This window comes from Camelus dromedarius, chromosome 27, assembly GCF_036321535.1.
Source record: "Camelus dromedarius isolate mCamDro1 chromosome 27, mCamDro1.pat, whole genome shotgun sequence".
NCBI classification, from domain to species: domain Eukaryota; kingdom Metazoa; phylum Chordata; class Mammalia; order Artiodactyla; family Camelidae; genus Camelus; species Camelus dromedarius.
Window position 1 is genome coordinate 22,849,548 of NC_087462.1, and position 22,793 is coordinate 22,872,340.

At 49.2% G+C, this 22,793-nt stretch overlaps 3 protein-coding genes across 4 annotated transcripts; 2 read left to right on the forward strand and 1 right to left on the reverse strand.

The window, feature by feature from the left end:
- Positions 1-388: 388 nt before the first annotated feature.
- ARL10 (ADP ribosylation factor like GTPase 10) lies at positions 389-9,822 on the forward strand. 2 transcript variants are annotated; one of them, XM_031437837.2, is made up of 5 exons: positions 389-658; positions 1,292-1,493; positions 4,353-4,528; positions 5,624-5,774; positions 6,253-6,378. In XM_031437837.2, exons 1-4 carry the CDS (start codon positions 476-478, stop codon positions 5,729-5,731), a joined length of 669 nt encoding a protein of 222 aa, XP_031293697.1. In that variant the 5' UTR covers positions 389-475; the 3' UTR covers positions 5,732-5,774; positions 6,253-6,378. The 2 variants fall into 2 exon arrangements, with proteins under 2 accessions (XP_031293697.1, XP_031293696.1); XM_031437836.2 differs by lacking the exon at positions 5,624-5,774 and having other exon boundaries at positions 6,253-9,822.
- Positions 9,823-11,347: 1,525 nt separating this feature from the next.
- On the reverse strand, positions 11,348-20,889 carry NOP16 (NOP16 nucleolar protein). Its single transcript, XM_010992414.3, has 5 exons — positions 20,676-20,889; positions 20,477-20,585; positions 19,296-19,365; positions 12,642-12,748; positions 11,348-11,792 (listed from the first exon to the last, which is right to left on the reverse strand). Exons 1-5 carry the CDS (start codon positions 20,780-20,782, stop codon positions 11,649-11,651), a joined length of 537 nt encoding a protein of 178 aa, XP_010990716.1. The 5' UTR covers positions 20,783-20,889; the 3' UTR covers positions 11,348-11,648.
- A 117-nt stretch (positions 20,890-21,006) lies between these two features.
- Positions 21,007-21,990, forward strand: HIGD2A (HIG1 hypoxia inducible domain family member 2A). The gene is made up of 2 exons (XM_010992415.3): positions 21,007-21,217; positions 21,571-21,990. Exons 1-2 carry the CDS (start codon positions 21,064-21,066, stop codon positions 21,735-21,737), a joined length of 321 nt encoding a protein of 106 aa, XP_010990717.3. The 5' UTR covers positions 21,007-21,063; the 3' UTR covers positions 21,738-21,990.
- Positions 21,991-22,793: the final 803 nt, after the last annotated feature.

A 22,793-nucleotide genomic window follows, 5' to 3' on the forward strand; every position in this document is an offset into this window, starting at 1 on the left:
CCCGCCTCTACCACCCCATAACCTGCCACCTCATAGCAATTCCTGTCTGAGATCTTGAGGGATGCCCAGGAGAGATCGCTTGGGTTTGAATGGAGGTTGCACCACTACAGTACAACTAGGGTCTCGGTTTTCCCTTCTTAGGGGCATTGTTTTAAAGGGTAACCTGGAACAGCCGTGAGCTAACCCCTTGGTAGACACCAGTATCACGGCCTCTTGTCCTCCCTAGGCACAGCCTCTTGCTCCACACCGCGTCTTGCAGAGGGGGCGGGAGGTCCCAGCGCTCTCTGGCCAGAGCCCCCCGCCGCCAGGATGCGGGCGGCCTATCGCGACAGCGGCGGTGCATTGTGGGGCTTGTAGTGCGGGGCTGCGGTGGGTGGGCGAGTGGGCGCGGCCGCCGCAGTCGCTGCGGGGCCATCTTCGGCAGGCCGGCCGGTTCGGCCTGTGCCGCCGGCATCCGCGCCCCTCGCCCGGCCCGATGGCGCCGCGGCCTCTGAGCCCCCTGGTGCTGGCGCTGGGCGGCGCGGCAGCCGTGCTCGGCTCGGTGCTCTTCATCCTCTGGAAGACCTACTTCGGCCGCGGACGGGAGCGGCGCTGGGACCGAGGCGAGGCCTGGTGGGGCGCGGAGCCCGCCCGCCTGCCGGAGTGGGACGAGTGGGACGTGAGTGCCGGGCCGGGGTCTGCGCCTCCGCGCGTGCCGCCGAGGGGTGTGGCTGCCGCCCTGCGGGATGGCCGCTTGGCACCGCAGGCCTGGCCCGTGTGGGCTGGCGGTGGGCGGCCGGGAGCCCTGGAGCGGAGGGATGGGTGGGCGTTTGGGGGAGTGGGCGGCGCTGTCCTGCACCGCCGTAGGCCTCGGGCTTCCTCGCGGTCGCCGGAGCACGAGCGCACGGCTCCGCAGCACCGTCGGGCCCGCGCCGGCTCCAGCCCGCGCCTGGCCGGCGCCTGCGCAATGCGCGCGCCCGGGGGATGCCGGGAGAGGTCCCGCGCCCCTCCCTGGATCTCGGCGCTGGGCGCGTTACCTTGACGTGGTGGTCCCTGAGGCCCGGGAATGTGGAGACTGTTGGCCCGAGGCGGCTCAGGCTCCTCAAGGGCGAGGAATTTGCCATAGCTCACTCAGGAAAAGCCCGAAGAACGGGGTTTGGGATTCAGGACTCCAAAAGCAGCGCTCGTCCCTCTGCACCAGACCTGCCCCTTGACGGCCGGAGGGTGGGGATGGGCCCTAGGGGCCTTCGGTCTTCCCTCGCGGAGGGGCAGGCGGGAGGGTGCCGGCCCCAGCCTGACCTGTGCCCCGCAGCCCGAGGACGAGGAGGATGAGGAGCCGGCGCTGGAGGAGTTGGAGCAGCGCGAGGTGCTGGTGCTGGGGCTGGATGGCTCCGGGAAGAGCACGTTCCTGCGAGTGCTGGCCGGGAAGCCACCGCTGGAGGGCCACATCCCTACCTGGGGCTTCAACTCTGTGCGGTTGCCCACCAAGGACTTCGAGGTGGACCTGTTGGAGAGTGAGCAGACCCCACCCCAACACCCTGTCTCCCCATCATCTCAGCTGGACCCAAGCCGGGGCTTTTTATCTAAGCAGGACACATCCCTATGTAAAGCCCTTCCTGTGCCTCCCTGGGGCACAGGGTACAGTCCAAGCTCTGTATTCTGGCTGGGGTGTCCCGTCCTTCACCCACACTGCAGCTCACATGCCTAACGCTGAGATACTAACAGCTGAAGTTTCCTGTATGCCAAGCACTTGACAGACATTACTTTAAAAATCCTCCCAACAACTCCATTAAACCGGAAACAGTTACTTACTGTCATTATATATGTCCTGCATGAGGAAAGTGAAACCCAGAAAGTTACATAATCTATCCAAGCTCACGCAGCTTGCTGGTCTGCTAATGCAGACTGTCTGCCTCTGGGCTCTGGATGTTAAGCACCATCCACATTGCTTGTTTCTCAAGGGTGCTTGCTGTTCTCTTTCTTATGTTTTGGGCTTTACATGCACTGCCCTGCCAGTCTAGAAAACCCTTCTTCCTTTGACAAACTGCTACTCATCCTTGTAAGATTTAGGTCAAACATGATATCCCTGTGAGGCCAGGTTAAGAGCTGCTCCTCTGGGCTCCCCTTCTGCTGCAGTATTTGCTGCATAACAGCCTGTGTCCCTGATGAGGCATCTGGGGCACAGATCTATCTGATCCAGCTCTGGCCCCTAGGGCCTAGCACCCAGCTGGCACCTGGGAGAGCTTCTTGAGTGAGTGATCAGAGAGGGTCTGAGCAGCCCCATGCCCTCAGTGTTAGGCTTCTTGGGATCCTGGAAGGGGATGGGAGAGGGGGTATTGAAAGGGCAGCAGTACTTAACTACCTGTGTCCAGCCAGGGACTCAGCGGGGAGGGACAGGTAGACTTCTGCCAGCCAGAGGACTCAGACTGCAAAGACGAGGTGGGTTGAGTTAAGTGCTAAGTGGTAGGGTCAGACTCTGAGGGCCTGGCTGTTGAACTGAATGGGCCCAATTCCTCTGGTCTCAGGGACTTGCCTGCTAGCCTGCCCTGGCTACATCTTTTCTCCCTGATTGTAGCCAACGTTGATATTCACCTGGGATTCAGTCCTTTCAACAAATTTTCCGTGTCTCCCACCTCTTGTTACAGGGACACCGGAAAATCAAGTAGGGGTTGCACACTTGAGGCCCACTCTGTCTGGCAAAGACAGTGTCCCCCTCCTTCAACCCTGGAAGAAGTGGTTTGTTATTTTCATGTTACCCAAGGGTTTGACCAGTTAACCCAGGCCCAATAGAGTCACTCAACCCAGATTCAAACCCAGATCTCCCGTTCAAGTCCTGGGGCTTTCCCCTCCCATGACACTCACTTTGCTGTGGTCTCCTACAGTGCTCAGCCTGGAGCCCAGCTGACAGTGAGCCCTTTGTGGATCTGTGATGACTCTTCCCTTCCCCACACCTCCTACATCCATTTTGTGAGCTAGTTCTGACCACTTTATCCTCCAATAGATTCTGCATCTGTCCACGTCTCTCCACCTCCATCTCTGCCTGCTTGGTCCAAGCCACGGTCATCTCCCAGGACTTCAACAGTCTCCTGGCTGGTATTCCTGCTTCCGCTTCTACCTTCAGTGTCGGCCAGTGGGATCTTTCAGAAACTCAGATCAGATCATGTCATTCTTGCTTAAAATACTTAAGGGGCTCCCATCAGCCTCACGGTGGCCTTACCGGCCCTGTGTGGTCCAGCCCTAGCCAGCCTTCCCGGTCATGGCTTCCTTCTCTCCCCTGGCGGCGCCTCAGCCACCCTGGCCACCTTCTGTTTCTCGAACACATCAAGCTTGCTCTGCCCACTTCCTGTAATGCTTTCCTCTACCTCTTCTCATAACCAGCTCCTTCCCCATCGTCCCAGACTCAGCTCACATGCCACCTCCTTAGACCGCCTTCCCAGACTACCCAGTCCAAAGCCAGCAGCACACCCCCCCAGCCACTTTCACTTTTTCCATTTTATTTCCTTCTTCTGTGAAATGTCTTTGTATGTCATTGCTGTGTCCATCCTGGTGACGGAGGGAGCTCCTTGAGAGCAGGGCCCCTGCCTGCCTTGCTCACCCCTGTATCCCCAGCACCCAGATCAGCGCTTGGCACCTAGTAAGCACTCAGTATATACTTGTTGAGTGCCTGCTATGTGCCAGGCATTGTGCTGAGGGCTTTGGGGGGATTCAGAGGTAAATAGCTCTAACTCTCAAAGAGCTTAGAGTCCACAAGGGTCAGAGGTATAACCAAAAACTCTAGGATGCAGGGTGACCTATGGGGACGTTGCAGAGGGACAGAGAGGAACAGGAACACAACCCAGCTTGGGGATGCTGCCTGGGCAGCCACGTGGTGGCGGGATTAAGTATGACATTCCTAAGGAAAGAAAATGGGGTGACCAGACTGAACGAGAGAGGCTGAATGGAGAATGGCTGTGCACAGGTAGGGCAGGGCATCCTGGCTGCTGAACACAGCCACCGCTGCCCCAGGGGGAAGCTAGGAATTGGGAGGAAGCAAGGCAGCCCAGGAAAAGAACCAGAGAGTACTGTGTATTGAGCTCGTATCTTCCACCAGTCCTGTGAAGGGTGCATGGCATGTGGTACCTGTGGGCTTTGCTGCAACCTGTTAGGTGAGTTAGGTTAGTTCAGAGGAGGAGACATGCTTGGAGACAGCGGCCTGCTCAGGGAGACCCAGCTGTCAGCTGGAGCGAAGCCGAGGTCTGTTTGGCCCTGGAACCTGTGCCCTTCCCTTGCTCTTGGCCGGTGGAGCCTCAGGAAGCTCAAGTGGGGTGGGATGGGCTCTGCGTAGAAAGCCCGGGCCCAGGGGGGCTCTGAGCTGGCCCCTGGCCTCTCCTCAGTCGGCGGCAGCCAGAATCTGCGCTTCTACTGGAAGGAGTTTGTGAATGAAGTGGATGTGCTGGTGTTCATGGTGGACTCAGCTGACCGGCTGCGATTGCCCTGGGCCCGCCAGGAGCTGCACAAGTTGCTGGATAAGGACCCTGACTTACCCGTCGTCGTGGTGGCCAACAAGCAGGTGAGGGCCGCGGCAGGCTGGCTCAACGCCAGTTGGGCTTGGTCCGCAGGTGCCTAGGCAGGGGCAGGGGTGGGGAGCACCGGAGAGGGAGTCAGGCCCAGGCCCATGACCTGCGGCTGGACTGTGTTGCTGTCCCCAGCCTCTGCTGCCTGTGCTCTTTCCTCATCCCTAATCCTCATCCTCTCTCTGCCTTTCTCTTTGCCTCCCTGTCACCTGTCATCCCAGAGAAATGAGAAAAATAATTACTGAGTATCCACTATCTCCCAGGTGTGGTTTTAAATAACATTTCATATTACACTTCTGTTTACCCGACAAGGTACAGATACTGTTTGTATCTTACAGATGGGGAATCTGAAGCTGAGAGGGATTTTGTACACCTGGAAAATAGTGAAGGGGGGATGTCCAGCTCCAAAACCGGCACCTTTTCCTCTCTGCTATGTCCTTGCGATTTCTGACCCTAGACCAGAGACCTTTAGCTGGGAAGTGATAAGAAGTTGAACAGATTAAATAATAATAACTAACATTTATTGTGCACCTGCTAATCGGGACCTCACTTCAGTCCTACAAAAACTCCCATGATAGGCCTTGCTGTTAACCCAAGTCATAGCCAGTATGCGGCAAAGCCGGGACGTGAGCTCAGATCTTCCTCAGAAAACTTCCTGCTCTTAACCGCTACACTCCGCCTGTCCTGGGTGTCAGCGGGCTGCCTTGGGCCCAGCAACTCGGCATCACGCACGTGAGGTGCCATTCTCAATACCAGCCGAGACTGCCACAGTGTAGAGGCTTGTTGTATTTCCTGTGGCCTGTTCCCATGTCCCTGAGAGCTATAGGAAATGTTTCCAGCCTGGCTTGGGTAGTGGCTGTACGTCCTTGATCTCAGTTTCCCCTTGCCTATCAGGAAATACTTGACAGTCATTTATAAATAGGGTAACCATATGTCCTGGTCGGCCTGGGACAATCCCCTCTTATGTCTGTTGTTCTGGTTTAACTATTAATAGTACCCACTTTGAGTCTCAGAAGTACCCATGTTTGGACAATGAATCACATCATCATTCTATATATAAATTATAATTTATAGTGATTTTGAACCTACAGGAGACAACACCTAAGGTCCCAGCATTTTACGAGTTGTTCCAAGAAGAATCATTTTCATCTTGGGCCAGGCTTGAAATTAAAATGCACCATCCCCAGCCACACGTGTAGTGGCCTCTGTTTTCCTCAGCGGGTTTCTAGGAGTCTGGGGGAGGTAAGGACCTTGTCTGGAAGTGACCCTACTGTAAGATCTCCCTGCCATTAAGTTTAGGAATCTGAGCTAGGATTCCTATAAAGGTCATGAACTTGGTCATCAAAGCAACCTGGGTTGGAAACCTGGCTCTGCCACTTACCACTGTTTGGCTAAATGACTTCACGTCCTTGAGCAGATTTCCTCGTCAGTGAAGTGTGGGCTGTGAGAATTCAGTAAGACCAAGTGCCTCTCACAACGCCTGACTTAGGGGAAGTGCCGTTTCTTAGCACAGTGGCTGTGGATAAGAATGATGAGTGCGAAGGGGTTGGTACAAAAGAAAGTCACAGATGAGGAAGGGAGTTTAGACCAAGGGGCCAGGGGCTGCCTCTGGGAACTTAGGCCCTGGTGTTCCCCCGGGGTAGCCAGAGAAGCTTATTATCTAGGTAACAAGGGGGTGTTGTTGGGAGACACTGCCAGCGCTGACTCTGTCTCCCCCCAGGACCTGAGCGAGGCCATGAGCATGGTGGAGCTGCAGCAGGAGCTGGGCCTGCAGGCTGTCGATAGCCAACGGGAAGTTTTCCTCTTGGCGGCCAGCATCGCCCCTGCAGGACCTGGCTTCGAGAACCCTGGCACCGTGCACATCTGGAGACTGCTCCTGGAGCTTCTCTCCTAGGGCAGCGCCCGCCTGGTCGCCGGTCAGCCCTGGGGACCCCAGTTCTGCTCCTCCTGCTTCTGCATCCCCAGCGGGGCCTGGGGCAGGGGCCACGTGGCGGCACCTCCCTTCTCCCCTCCTTGCCCTCTCAAGAGCAGGACCTGGGCAGGGCCGGGAACCACACAGAAGCCTTCCTGGTGAGGCGGAAGCAGGGAGGCAGAGGGTGGGAGAGGACAGTGTCTTGCTCATTCTCGGCCGGGTGTGGATCCCGCTTTCACCAGGGAAGGCAGCCTCCTCCTCTGGCCTGTTCAGTGAGCTGCTCAGTGGGCTGTTTTCTGCCCGCCATGCGGGTCCCGGTGGTTGAGGACCAGCATAGGTGTGCCAAGGACGCCCAGTCTAGATTGTTCCCTCCTGGTGGCTTCACACCCCTCTCGTGCAGGCAGATTCTGGGCAGCATGCCCTGAGCTCTCGCCCCCAGTCCTGCACTGTCCTCCAGCCCCAGCTGGCTCGTGTGGCCTTGTGCAATCTCTGCCTCTGGCCCCAGGGCCACCCTTTTTAAAGGGAGGTGATTTGTATGGGTTTTTCTAACTTGGAGAAGCACTTCCCAGCCACGAACATAGGAAGCATGAGAACGATCCTCGCGGTCCCAGCAAGGAGCTTTCCGAAGCCTCCCTGCCTCCCTGAGGTTGAGGCCTGGACTGCCAGCCTCTCTTGACTGTGGAGTAAGTGGTGTTCACCCCCTCGTCGGAAAAACTGAAAGCCCCACCCCCCGCACCTAATCTGGAGACAGAGGCTGCTGCTATTACACTGACTGTGCCAGTGCCCATGTTTACATACGTCTGGGGAAGGAAGGAGCCGCGTGTGTCCCTGGGAAGACGACTGTCAGCGGTGGCCTCCGAACTGCGTTTTAATTATTTATTTATTTATGAAAGGAACAGGCCAGAGTTTTAGGCTCTGTTTCTAGGTGCTGTTATCAAAACCCCAGATGACTGTCATGGAGAACCGGGAGCTTCAAGGAAGACCGCTGGAACCATGAATGACAGTGTGGTAAGCCACGTGCGTCAGTGGAGACAGAGCTCCAGCTGCCCCCACCCTCTGTGGCTGTAACTGACAGCATAATACGTCACGATGATCCACGTGAACTTAAACTCCACCAGAACATCCAAGGGATACAGACCCTTCCTGCGTAGGTAACAAGTGACTCAGAGAGGCAGTTTTATCGTGGACATCCACATAAAAAGTAATGAGAATTAGCAGACCAACCTGCTAGGTAGCCTGTGGTCCATCTGCCTTTCTGGACCTGCTGACTCCCTGGCTAAGGCGAAGCTGGACAGGATTTCTAGTGTCCTCTCCAGTACACATTCCGTAATTCTCGTGTTCTCAGTGATCAGCCAGCATAAGGACTGTCTCTGTACTGACACTTCTCTTTGGTGCAGGCAGAAGAAGGAGCCTTTTGTCTGTCAGGGGCCACTGAATAGTCAACAGCCACAAATGGACCTTTTTTTAGGGGAGAAACCCAACTCGGTTTGCTTTTTAATTGAGAATAGAGATTATGTGCCTTTGTTTCATTTGACATTTACTCAGAGTGCTTCAGTTCCACGCCGTGGCCGTGCCAGAGGGGCGGGGCAGGGAGGCGGGGCGGGAGGCTGCCGGAGTCCAGAAGTGAGCACGATCGTTGGAAGCTCTTGGGCTGTGGGTGTCTCAGAATAGAATCCGTTTGTTTGAAATTCTGATTAAGTTTCTGCATTAAGAAGTGATTTCATATTTCAGGAATGCCATGGGTTTTAGAGTAGCCTTTGAAACTTCGCTGACGTTTCATTTTGTCCTTGGAAGGTTGAGAAACCTTATTTCTCTGTTCTATGAACTCCGCCTTGTCCTCTAGCATTTGAAAGTGGTGTCTGGAGCCAGCATTGTCGGGGGGACTCCTTTTTCTACTAAGATCTGCCTTTGGTCTAATGAGTACCATTATGCAGTACAGAGTTTAAAGTCCCCACTGTGGGAACGTGAACTTGAGTATAGAGTTTAACTATATCTACTTGAGCGGCTTTTTGAGACCACTACCAGAACCAGCAGGTCCCAGTGGCACACCAGAAGACACACAGCGCTGAGGGGCACTGAAGGTACGGGGTGCCACCTCTCTGGTACTTGGACAGAGCACAGACGCTCTGCTGGCCTGGGGGTGTGCCTCACCATGTTTGTGGCTGACGGCGGCGCCCCTCTGGTGGAGCTGCTGGCCCATCCTCCAGGCCAGGTGCCAACCAGTACTCATCTGCTCCAGCTTCCACCAGGACCAGATGCAGCCAAGTGGGGGAAGGGCCTTTCTTAAGAACACCTCGCTGCCTGGCCTTGTCATGCTCTTCCCTCCTTGTTCCTGAACGTGACTTTGGTTCAGGAGCCCAGATAAATGCTTTTGGGAACCAGCCGTTACGTGCAGCTGTTCATCTCAAAGTGGAATTCCTGTGTTCCCCCCACTGCCCTGCCTCTACAGCTACCCACCAGCCTAAGCCTGGGAATAGGGAGTAAGCAGTAGGCAGCTCTCATGTTCGAATGAAGACTCTTCGAGAGTGGGTGGGCGCTGACCACCCAGTGCCCGCCTCACACGAGAAGGAAGCTTTTGCTTCTTGCCAGTTGAACCCATGCCTGGATCACTCACCCTGGCACTGGGATCTTCTGTTTTTAAGACTTATTTCAATGAAACCATGGCTTCTGAGCTTCTCTTCTCTGACCTGTTGCCATCCCTTTGAGCAGAGGCCAGCTTGGCCCAGAGCTTGGACATACGGATGGTCTGGGCAAGAGGGCGCCTGAGGCTGCTGGGACCACCACCATGGACTGGCTGCCTGTCCCAAGAAGCCTCCTGTGGCACCTGCTGGTGCCCAGACCTGCCCGTTGGAAGCTTGCGCTGACGCAGGGGCATCCATTTATAAGCACTGGGGAGGAGATGAAGTTGGTCCATCACGGCCTCCCGACCCTCCGCAGAGAAATGCTGATGAAAAATCTCACAACTAGCCTGTCTGCCAGAGTGAAAACCCAGATTCTCCAACAAATGTTTCCACTTGCCTTTGGAGGACATTCTGTTCTTTCACTAGTTCAGTAGCTACCGCCAGCAGTTCATCCAGCTGCTAAAACCTGTGCTGTCAGTCCTCGCGCAGCTGCCCCAGACCTTAGACTGGGGCGGTCCGGGCCGTCTGCTCACACGTCCTCAGAGTCCTCTCTAGTAGCTGTGAAAGGGGAACCTCCAGCTTCCCCTGCTGCCTCCAGGAGATCCGCCCGTTAAGGGACGAGAGGAAGAGTCCCATCAAAGATCTGGAAGAAGCAGCCTGGCTGCCCCAGCCCAGGCCTTGTGACCCCAGACCCACAAGATGCGTAACATGGAGTGTCGATGGCTGTTTGAGGTGTACAATAAATGCCAAAAATCTGGATGTGGTGTCCTTTGAATTCTGACCTCTAGGAACATGTGCTGGGTACTCACAGTCCCAGGGACGGGCAGCTAGGACACTTACTGTGACACAGGTTGTCAAACACCAAGTCCTAGTGCCCTGTCCCTTCAGTCCCTGTGGGAGTCGGGTGGCAAGAACATCAGCTTTGGTCCAGCCCAGTACTTTGGGGGAGGTACCCAGACCCTTCCTGGGGAGGCGTTCCAGGGCTGGCCGTGGAAATGGGAGCAGGACATCTGCCTGCCTCCACGCCAGAGGTCCAGATGGAGGTCGCGCCGTCCTGCAAGCACCCCCACAAGCACCTGCTTCTGGGCTGGGCTCTCGGATCCCCAGACGAGGTCCCGGCACTCAAGCCCAGTCTGGTAGGGGTTGTCAAGCCGACTATCAGCAGGCTACAGGAAGTCGGGCATGAGGACTCTGGGACACTTCCACAGCCTGGGGCAGCGGAAGGCTTCCTCAAGTTGGCACCTGAGCTGGGTGAGAAAACAAGGGAAGAGCCCAGCCTAGTCAAAGGCCTGAATCTGGAATGCTGTGAGGGACAGAAGTTAGGAGGCCAAATCCTGAAGGCCCTCGGGAGGTCTGCTGCAGACACCATCCTAAAGGCTGCGCTAACCGTGGGTACGGTGGCCAGTCACTGCCGGCGCCCAGCAGGCTGGGTCCGACGGGGTTTCTGTCCAGTTTCCAGCCTGCCTTAATGGTGTGGGATGGATGGGCTGCCTTCAGGGGCCGAAGAGAAGGTCAGCAAGTGAAAGTCTAGGCTTCGTCATCAGACTAACCCCACACTGATGCCTCTCAAGCCTGTTTCCTTACTTGTAAGATGAAGATAAACCCACACCACCTTACAGGGCTTTATGTGAAACGTTCTGTGTGAGAACATTAAGCCCTTCTTTTCAAGAGCAGTGAGGGGAGACAGATTTAAAGAGAAACCTTAGGAACAAGAGGGTTTTTGTATTATTAATAACTGAAGATAATAAAGTGCCCACCTCACACGTTGCCTGTGGTCCTGGCAACCAAATCGGGCAGGCCTGGCCCCAGGGAATGACCGTGCAGTGTGCAACCCAGTGCCTGGCACACAGCAGAGTGGTACTCAGCAGTCCACCGAGCAGTCTCAGCAGATTTGGGGGCTCAGGTTCCCATCAGGAGAGACAAGCAGGGGAGAAGGCAGACCAGGATGCAGCAGTGTACCTCCTGACCCTCTGGCACATGAGCCACAGCTGGCCTGAGACCAGGGTCAAGGAGTGGGGTAGGGCTAGCACTGGCCACGCAGGCCCCTTCCAGGCAGCCCCGGATTCCCTGCAGTCTTCCGTAGCAGCGTTAATGGAACTGCGTGTGCAGGAAACCAAGGCAGAGAGCAGGAGAACCAGAACAGGGCAGAAGAGGAGGGAGGCTGCGCCTGGGAGAGCCCATGAATGTGGAGCAGAAAGGGCTGGTGGCCCCTCTGCCCTGGTTGAGTAGGTTTTTGCAGGGGCAGCCCCAGGGCGTGGCAGGGAACAGCAAACACAAAACCATCAGGGAAGTAAAATACTGTATTTTATTGTACACAGTCTATATTCAAACACATCATCTGCTCTGAAAATAGCAGGTTCCGACTTTTCCCAGACAGAGCTCCCAGAAGACTCTAAATTGGAGCCTCTGGGAGACAGTGTCTTCCCCAGAGAGGGAAGTGTGAGAGTGGGTGTGCGTGTAACCTTTTGATTCCAGGGGTCTGGCCAGCCGCATCTCTGGCCACATGCCCCTTCTTGTCTTAAACCCTGGCTCCAGCTTCTCTGGTCCAGGAGGAGGCCTCAGCCTGGGGCAGACGTAAACCAGTCACTCAACCTCCATCTTATTCTTTTGCAAAGAATCGACGAAGGCTTGCCACTCTGTTGGGTAAAAACGCTTATAGACGTTGATCTTACTCCGAATCTGTTTTGGGGTATCTTGATAGTAATTCTTCTCATCCCGGGCCATCGCCTAAGAAGGGAGAAGGGCCATTTGAGGAGGGCTGGACCGGCAGAGGTTCAAAGCCTAGCCCTGCGCTGGGCAAGTCACCTCCCGTTCCTGACGATCAGATTCCTCACCTCAAAAGCCATAGTGTAAGTGGGGACATGGGTATGGATGCCCTCAGCGACTAGGCAGGAGCTGGGCCAGCAGAGCAGCTCATTCTCCATCCATAGCCAACTGATCCCACCCGGGCACAGGGGTCCAGTGTAGCCAGAACTTTCAGGGTTTTTTTGGTTTGTTTGTTTTTTTTAGAACTTTCAGTTTTTAAGAGAAGCCAAAAATAAGGAACTTCATTTGAAACCTCCCATAATAAAAATGGCAACTACAGTTGACTCTTGAACAACACGGATTTGAACTCATACACAGATACTTTTCAATAGTAAATACTGTAACACTAAATAATGATGATGATGATGATGATGATGATGATGATGATGATAATAATAATAATATAGCACTACATGGTCCATGGGTGGCCGAATTCCCAGATGCGAGGAACCACAGACCCAGAGGGCCGGCTATAAATTATACGCAGATTAACTCCCAAATTGTTCAGGGGTCAACTGTAGTTCAAGTTCATTAAAAATACCATGCAAGCAAAACAATGTATCTAGGAGTGGGATATGACCCACAGGCCCTCAGTCTATCCAGCTATGATCATTCTGTCAATGGAATTCACTTCCCAGAGTCTCTTTCCTCCCTTTGTTTCCACTCAGTCTCAGGAAACAGGCAGGAGGCAGGCAGATCGGACCCCGGATGGTCCAGGGTACCTTCCCCAGGGGCCCAAGCGGTTCCTGCTGCCAGGCCTGAGCCGCTCACCTTATAGTCCTCCCCGTGGTTCTCCACCATGTAGCGAACGTAGTCAATGAGGTCCCGGGATAGCGTATTTCCTTTCTTCTCTGGAAGGCTGGCTTCGGCCTCTAGGTCTGGGTTGAGAGAAACCAGGAGACAGGGAATGAGGTCCTGCTTCCCACATAATCCGAGATGCTCAGTCAGGCCCAAGCCACAAGAGTTGCTACACCAGCCATCTGATGAGCTTTGCCTCTCCATCTCCAAACTCAGTGCTAGAACCTTCCCCTTTGGCCCCTCAGGTCCCGGGCTCTGCCTAAGGCACAAGCATCTATCAGTATGGCAGCTACCTAAAAGGCAAGTCGTCTCTCTTTGGGCTGCAGATGGGTAAAAGGAAGGCACCAAACCAATAATCTCTTAGTGCCAGCTCCTGGGGACGGAGGTGACAACACACTGCCTGTCCACAGAGCAGGGCTCCCTTCCAGCTCTAAGACTCTCTGAGAAAATCTTCAGGTGTTAACAGCAGTGCATGAAAATGGAAAGGTCTGAATAAATGAGAACTAGGGCCTGAGGCACCTCTCTGCTCCATGTGAGGGGAAAACCCAAGCAATGGAGCCAATAATGGCCTTACTTCTAAAATAGCGGGGGTAGGGGTTTGTATAGCTTGTGGTAGAGTGCATGCTTAGCATGCATGTGGTCCTGGGTTCAATCCCCCCACCACTATTTTAAAAATTTTTTGAAAAAAAAAAAAAAAAAAAAAAGAAGCTAGGCAAACACTCCCCAATTCCACATCTATGAAGGGAGAAAAATAGCTACCTCACAGAAACGAAGTAGTCGAATCTTATCCGGGATCAGGTGCTAAAACTGTTTATAGTCAAGATTATCTTTGACCTGGTTGACTGATAAAAAGGAAAAACCTACAACCAAGAATACTTTAGAGCTTCAGTTTTGTAAGATGCAAAGCAAGGCTCTCATGGAGATTTGATGGAGAAATCAAAGCTTCATAGATGAGCAAAAGCTAAAAGAATTCACCACCACCAAACCAGCTTTATAACAAATGTTAAAGGAGATTCTCTAGGTAAAAAAAGAAAAGGCCACAACTAGAAACAAGAAAAGTAATCGTGAGGGGAAGAGGGTACAAACTCAGGGCATCTAAAATGCATTTGAAATTAAGAGATCAGCAACTTAAAACAATTATGTATATATATAGACTTCTATACCAAGACCTCAGACGTAACTGCAAACCAATGTAACTCTACAGTCATTAAACCACAAGAGAAGAGAACAAAAAGAAGAGAAAACAGACCAGAAAACAAATCGAAAACAATTAACAAAATGGCAATGAGAACATACATATCAATAATGTATTAAATGTAAATGGGTTAAATGCTCCAACCAAAAGGCACAGACTGGCTGAATGGATACAAAAACAAGACCCATATATATATACTGTGTACAAGAAACCCACTTCAGAGCTAGAGACACATACAGGCTGAAAGTGAAGGGACAGAGAAAGACATTCCATGCAAATGGAAGCCAAAAGAAAGCTGGAGTAACAGTACTTATATCAGACAAAATAGATTTTAAAATAAAGACTGTTACAAGAGACAAATGACACTACATAATGCTCAAGGGATCAATCCTAGAAGATATAACAATTGTAAATATATATGCACCCAACATAGGAGCACCTCAATATATAAGGCAACTGTTAGCAGACATAAAAGAAGAAATTCACAGTAACACAATAATAGTGGGGGACATTAACGCCCCACTTACATCAATGGACAGATTATCCAAACAGAAAATCAATAAGTAAATAGAGGTCTTAAATGACACATTAAACCAAATGGACTTAATTAATATTATTAGAGCATTCCAACTGAAAGCAGCAGAAACCATTCTTCTCAAGTGCACAGTCTCCAGAATCGACCACATGCTGACCCACAAAGCAAGCCTCAGTAAATGTAAGAAAACTGAAGTCATATCAAGCATCTTTTCTAACCACAATGCTATGAGGTTAGAAATCAACTACAAGAAAAAACTACAAAAACTGCAAACATGTGGAGGCTAAACAATATACTCCTAAACTAAAATATACTACTAAATGGATCTTTGAGGAAATCAAAGAATATAAATAAAAATGAAACACAACAATCTAAAACCTGTGGGATGCAGCAAAAGCAGTTCTTTAAGAGGGAAGTTTATAGTGATACAAGCTTAACTCAGGAAACAAGAAAGATATCAAATAAACAACCAAAACTTACACCTAAAGCAACTAGAGAAAGAAGAACAAATAAAACTCAAAGTTGGTAGAAGGGAAGAAATCATAAGATTAAAGCAGAAATAAATGAGAGACTTTAAAAGAAAACAATAGGAAAGATCAATGAAGCTAAAAGCTGGTTCTTTTAAAAGATAAACAAAATTGATAAACCTTTAGTAGATTCATCAAGAAAAAAAGGGAGAGGGCCCAAATTAATAAAATCAAAAATGAAAAAGGAGATGTTACAACCAACACCATAGAAATACAAGGGATCACAAGAGGCTAACTATGAGCAACTACATGCCAACAAAAAAGGCAATGGAGAAGAAATGTACTTTCTTAGAAAGGTACAATCAGGAAGAAATGGGAAATATGAATAGACCAATTACCAGTACTGAAATAGAGTCAGTAATTTAAAAACTCCCAGTAAACCAAAGTCCAGGACCTGACGGCTTCACTGAGGAATTCTACCAAACATTTAGAGAAGAGTTAACACCTATCCTTCTGAAACCATTTCAAAAAATTGCAGAGGAAGGAACATTTCCAAACTCATTCTATGAGGCCACCATCACCCTGCTACCAAAACCAGACAAAGATACCACAAAAAAAGAAAATTATAAACCAATATCACTTATGAATCTAGATGTTAAAATCCACAACAAAATACTAGCAAATCGACTCCAACAATGCATTAAAAGGCTCACACACCACGATCAAGTGGGATTTATGCCAGGGATGCCAGGATTTTTCAAAATCTGCAAATCAATCAATGTGATACCCCACATTAACAAACTGAAGAATAAAAACTGTATGATCATCTCAACAGATGCAGAAAAAGCTTTTAATAAAATTCAACATCCATTTATGTTAAAACCCCCCAGAAAGTAGGCACAGAGGGAACATACCTCAAAATAATAAAGGCCATATATGACAAGCCCACAGCTAACATCATACTCAATGGTGAAAAGCTGAAAGTATTTCCCCTAAAATCAGGAGCAAGACAGAGACCCCCACTCTTGCCACTTATATTCAACATGGTTTTGGAAGCCCTAGCTATAACAATCAGAGGGGGGAAAAAAGGAAGAAAAGGAATCCAAACTGGAAAAAAGAAGTACAACTGTCACTATTTGCTGATGACATGATACTGTACATAGAAAACCCTATAGAAGCTACTAGAAAACTACTAGAGCTCATCAATGAATTTGGTAAAGTTGCAGGATACAAAATTAATATACAAAAATCAGTTACATTTCTATGTACTGACAACAAAATAGCAGAAAAAGCAATTAAGGAAACAATCCCACTTACCATCGTACCAAAAAAGATAAAATACTTAAGAATAAGCCTCCCCAAGGAGGCAAAGGACCTGTACTCTGAAAACTATAAGACACTGATGAAAGAAATTGAAGACAACATAAATAAATTGAAAGACATACCATGTTCTTGGATTGGAGGAATCAATATTGTTAAAATGGCCATACTACCCAAGGAAATATACAGATTCAATGCAATCCCTATCAAATTACCAATGACGTTTTCCACAGAGCTGGAACAAAAAGTGTTAAAATTTGTGTGGAAATACAGAAGACCCCGAATAGCCAAAACAAAGAAAGAGGAGAATGGAGCTGGGGGAATCACGCTCCCTGACTTCAGACTATACTACAAAGCTACAGTAATCAAAACTGTATGACAGAAACAGACTTGCAGACACAGTAAACAATTTTATGGTTACTGGGGCAAAGGGGTGGGAAGGGATAAATGTAAGAGTTTGAGATTTGTAAAGGTTAAACACTGTATATAAAAATCGATGTTTCTTCTGTATAGCACAGGGAACTACATCCAGTATCTTGTAATAACCTTTAATGAAAAAGAATATGAAAACAAATGTATGTATATATATGCATGACTGGGACATTATAGTGTACATTAGAAACTGACACATTGTAACTGATTATACTTCAATTTAAAAAAAAAAAAAAGTATGGTACTGGCACAAAAACAGACACAGAGGTCAATGGAACAGGATAAAGTCCAGGGATAAACCGACACACTATGGTCAATTAATCTATGACAAAGGAGGTAAGAATGTACAATGAAGAAAAGACAGTCTCTTCAATAAGTGGTGCTGGGAAAACTGGACAGCTACCTTTAAAAGACAATTTCAGTCTAACGCTATACATAAAAATAAACTCAAAAATGGATTAAAGACCTAAATTTAAGTCCAGATACTATAAAGCTCCTAAATGAAAACATAGGCATAACACTCTGCCATAAATCCCAGAAATACTTTTTTCAAACCAGCTCCTAGAGTAATGCAAATAAAAGCAAAAATAAACAAATGGGACCTAATTAAACTTAAAAACTTTGGCACAGCGAAGGATGCCATCAACAAAATGAAAAGACAACCTACAGAATGGGAGAAAATATTTGCAAATGATTTGACTGACAAAGAACTAATTTCCAAAATATACAAACAGCTCATCCAGCTTAATATAAAAAAAAAAAAACAAGCAACCCAATCAAAAAATGGGCAGAAGATCTAAACAGACAGCTTGCCAAAGAAGACATCCAGATGGCCAAAAGGCACATGAAAAGATGCTCAACATTGCTAACTGTTAGAGAAGTACAAATCAAAACTACCATGAGGTATCACCTCACACCAGTCAGAATGGCCATCATCAAAAAGTCAACAAACAATAATTGCTGGAGAGGATGTAGAGAAAGGGGAACCCTCCTGCATTGTTGGTAGGAATGTAAATTGGTGCAGCCACTATGGAGGGCAGTATAAAACAGTATAATTCCTTACAAAATTAAAAATAAACTTACCATATGATCCAGCAATCTCACTCCTGGACATATATCCAGAGAAAAATATAATTTGAAAAGAAACATGCACCCCAATGTTTACAGCAGCACTATTTACAATAGCCAAGACATGGAAACGACCTAAATGTCCATCAACAGATGACTGGATAAAGAGGTCATGGTATACATATACATATATATATATATATATATATATATATATATATATATATATATATATATATATATATATATACATATATACAATGGAATACTACTCAGCCAGAAAAAAGAATAAACTAGGGGAGTGGAGATAGCTCAGTGGTAGAGAGCATGCTTAGCATGCAGGAGGTCCTGGGTTCAAATCCCCAGTACCTTCCTTAAATTTAAAAAAAAAAAAAAAAAAGAATAAAATAATGCCATCTGCAGCAACATGGATGGACCTGGAGACTGTCATTCTAAGTGAAGCCAGGAAGAGAAAGAAAAATACCGTATGATATTCCTTATATTTGGAATCTAAAAAATAGACATAAATGAACTTATTTCAAAACAGAAACAAACTTACAGACTTTAGAGAACAAACTTATGGTTACCAGGGGGTAAAGGAGGTGGGAAGGGATAAACTGGGAGTTCGAAATTTGCACCTCTTAGGGAGTGATGGAAATGTTAGGTATCTTGATTGTAGTGGTGGTTTCATAGGCGTACAGATCTATCAAAATTCATCACACTATACATCTGAAATATGTGTAGTTTACTGTACAGAAATTATACCACAATAAAGTTATTTTTAAAATTAAAAATAAATTGATAACTTCAAAAACAAAAGAGAGAGAGAAAGAAAAGTTCTGGAGATCTGTTGCCTGACAATGTGAATATACTTGAAACTACAGAGCTACAGATTTTTAAACGATTACGATGGTAAATTTTATGTGTTTTTTTACCACAATTAAAAACTTCTTTAATCAAAGAATTAAAACTTTTTAAGATTAGCTTTGACTACAGTAAGTACACACAGTTTTTTATATACAATCCTGTGCAATAACTCTTAGGAGAATCACTGAGATAGACTAAAGACAGGAACTCACAGAATTTTGAATCAAATGTCTGGACATTCAAATACTTTAACCTTCAGAAGAACTATTAAAAATCTCAGACAGGTAAGAGGAAGGAAGGGTAGAGAATTTCATAGCATTCCTGTTTCCCTGCAGAATCTACCTTCTTCTGTTTTAATATTCAGTCTCTGTAGCCTTAATATACATGAAATTGATTTGTCACTGGAAAGATTAGATGGTGGAATCTCTAAAAATGTGTTCATCCTTAAACTCATGAGAACCTGAATGCATGCCTGAGACAGTTTTCTCTTCTATCCGCTTAGGCACTGGTTCCATCCTCTGTGACCATCTCTGAGCTCCCCTCATACACTGGAGTTTAGTTAGTAGACTGAAAATGTCTCAGCCAGGACACAGTCCTAACTCTGTGAGCCCTGAACCAGCCTGGTTCTTCCCTCTGAACCTCAGTTTCTCCAACTGTAAAATGAGAAGATCTGAGAGTCCCTTCCAGCCCTGACTGCTGGATGGTGACCTAGAGTGACCTAGAGGAATGTGGCCCATACCCACCATTGAGCACGTAGGGCTTCCGCACAAGCTCCTTAGGCCTTTCCCCTACGTCTACCTCCATGGCCTTTACCTGCAGAGAACAGAGACTGTGTGAGTTTAGTAGACAAAGGAAAAGATTCTAGATAAGGGAAAATTCTAAAGGCTCCTGCATTACCCATAAGAATTCCTCTACAAGGTCAGGCAGGAACAGATGACAAGAACAACCAATGCCCCGGACACTTCATGGTTTCCAAGAGGCTCAAGCAAGCAATTCATCTTTCTGTGCCAATCTATAAAATGGGCATAATACCCTTTGCCTGCCTCACTTCATTGTGCAATTATCAAATGAAACAATGCACATGAAAGGACTTTACACTGAGGGAGAGATATCAGGTTATCTTCTCTATGGGGAAGAGCAAGCTGACAATGCTTGGCTACAGCTTCACATTTGCTCAAGAAACAGTAGGGCCATCTTCCTCTGGAAAAATGAAGGGATAAAAAGAAACTTGCTTCAAAGTAAGGGGGCAAAATTTAACCAGCAAGCCCACTCTTCATATTAACTATTTATTGAGGACTAGTCACATCCTAAGCACCACTGGGGATTTAGTAGTGAATGGAACACAAAGTCCTCTTCCCCAAGGAGATTATGTTGGGGGGAACAGGCAAAGACAATAAACACAAACAAATATATAATGTAATATACCATCAAGTATTTACAAGTGCCAGTGAATTAAAATAAAGCAGGGAAGAAGTTACTGAGTGAAAAGGGGTGCTATTTTTGAGAGTGGTCCAGAAAAAGACTTATTCAGGAGGAAATAGCCCTAGGGAAGCCTCAGACCAAGGATGATTGGATAACTGGGGAAAGGTGTAACGAACAGGAAGTAAAGATCTCAAACTCCTTACCAGGAAAGCTAAGGGCAGAATAAAGGCAAATTCTGGAAATTACCATGGAGATGCCAAGGGGCCCAAACAGTTTAATTTCAGAGAAAAAGGTGAGTGGAGAAGGAAAGGAGAAGCTCCAACCCACGTCCAGTATGTGCTGGGGAGGAAGTACGAGGGAGGTACAGGTAAAGGGCCTGGCAACCACAGTCAGTACAGGCTGACCAAGTTGGCTGTGGGGAGTGAGGGAAGTAATGGCGAGGATTCTGAAACCCAGCTAAGTATGGCGGGGGACAAGGGTCGGGACCCTACCATGTCTGTACCTTTCTCTTAAGCAGTGGCACCGCCTTGTTAGGGTCCATAGCCAAACCCATCTCGGCCAGGTTCTGCCGCACCGATTTGGTCTGGTCCCAAGCATGTCGGATGTGAGAGCTACGGCAAAAGAGAGGGCGACAGCGGAACTGTCATCTCGCCTGCAGTCTTGGCCGAGGCCCCGTGCCTCCTGAAGCCCAGTCCCCTCACCATTCGATCCGCGGCGCTGTCTTCCGTCGAGCATTTCGGTTCAGACGCTTCCGGTTAACACTGTAACCGAATTTCTGCCTCCGGGTCTTCCCCTTGGCCTTGGGCATCGCGCTGACCACAACACCAGCAACTCAAACTGGACGCTCTCACCCCAGCACCTCGTGGAGAAGACTCCTTCCGGCGAGTGCGAGCGTGGTTTTGCAGATTTTTGGGAAATGTAGTCCTCCTCGTAGCGCTAGCAGGCTGATTACTACAACTCCCAGAATGCAATGAGCGTGTGCGCCTGCGTACAACGCTCAGCATAGTTCTTTCCCCCGCCCTCTTTAATGACTTCATCAGGAGGCGGAGCTTAGCGTCCGGGATTTCTCCTACAGATGTTGGCTGGAACATGGCGGCTCCTGGCCCTGTGACTCCGGAGGCACCCTTTGAACCATCGCAGCCCCCAGTCATTGAGGGCTTTAGCCCCACTGTATACAGCACTTCGGAAAGCTTCAAGGACAAGTTTATTCGCAAGACCCGCGAGAATCCAATGGTACCCATAGGTAAGCGGGAGCGGTAGGAACTGTAGACCGAGAGGTTGTTGATGTCAGAAGAAATGAAATAGTGGAGGACCGGGGACACCAGGGGGGACGAGAATGAGGGTGGACCAGAGATGTAGCAAAGGGGCGGGGCGGGGCGGGGCGGGAACATGATTGGAGCTGGAGCTGAGGGGGACTGAGCGGCTGGGATGGGGCGGACTCTGACTCGTAGGACCCCGCTTCCACCGACCCCTCCCAACCAGACCCCAGCGGTACTTTCCTCCCCTCAGCTGCCGTTTAGAGCTCTTGACCTTAGCGGGGGAAAGCCCAAAGCGGGCCATACCTGCCACTTCTCACATGTTTTGGCTCCTCTTCAGGCTGCCTGGGCACAGCCGCTGCCCTTACCTACGGCCTCTTCTGCTTCCACCGGGGTCAGAGCCAGCGCTCCCAGCTCATGATGCGCACCCGGATCGCCGCCCAGGGCTTCACGGTCGTGGCCATCCTGGCGGGTCTAGCTGTATCTTCAATGAGATCTCGATCTTAAGCCGGTGGCCTGGCCTTGAAAGCTCCGGGGAGATTATTCCCAGCCCGGGGAGCAACCACCGGCGGCAGGAATTATTCCCTCATCTCCCCTGATGTGCCCCTGAATCAGCGGGGGCGGAAGTGGCCAATTGTGAAATCGACAGATTTTTTTTTTTTTTCAGAAACCTTAGGTTTGGTTCAGTTTGAGTGTGGCATACTTCTATTTGTGCTGAACCCTCTCCACTCCCTACGTAATAAACTCTGACCTACTTGTAGCTTGGTGAATTCATTCCCAGCCTCACCGCGATGGTTTCTGGCCTTTGGTTTTAGGAGAAGAGACTAAAGACTGCAGGGGCCCTTAGACATGGGATAGTCAAATGATTCCCAAACTTTCCTGGTAACAGTCACCCCCGGGGCACTTGTTAAAAGTAGAAAAGACTCTAGTGAGTGATGTTATCTGAAAAAAACCTGATCTTTCCAACAATTTTCAAACTTTCAGTAGAAAACCTTCCTTCACATGAGGCCTCCCATGGTTCTGTCTGGGGCAGGGAGCTCTGCCCTCCACTGTGCGTCTGCTCCTGACCCCACTCCCACCGCCTGAGGCTCCACTGATCTAGACCATCTCAGCTTGGGTCTTGATGCCTCTTACAGAACAGGAAACTGAGGCTTAGAGAAGCAGCTTGGCAAAATGGAAAGAGCGTAGCGCATAATCCCAAAGCTTGCCAGTGGTTTGTGGCAGCACCTCTTGTTTTATGGTTACGGAAGAAAGGAGGATGGGGACCTGAGCAGACTCTAGAAGAGAGGGGACTTGTGAGTTTCTCGTTCATGTGAAGTCTCAGACAGGGGTTCCTGGTCTGCAGTCAGCCCTAAAGGGTTGATTCACATCCAGGTTCCTTCCATCTGTGACTCCATCACTTTCAACACCAGCTGCAAGCTACCAGAAAAGAGGAAGTGAAGACAATACAACTACTTCTTGAGCCTCCTGACACAGTCCAGATTTCTCAGTGGAGTGTATGACGAAGGCCAGCTAAGCTTCTTGTCCCCACCATGGTCTTTCAGCTGTAAGGCAGAGATCATA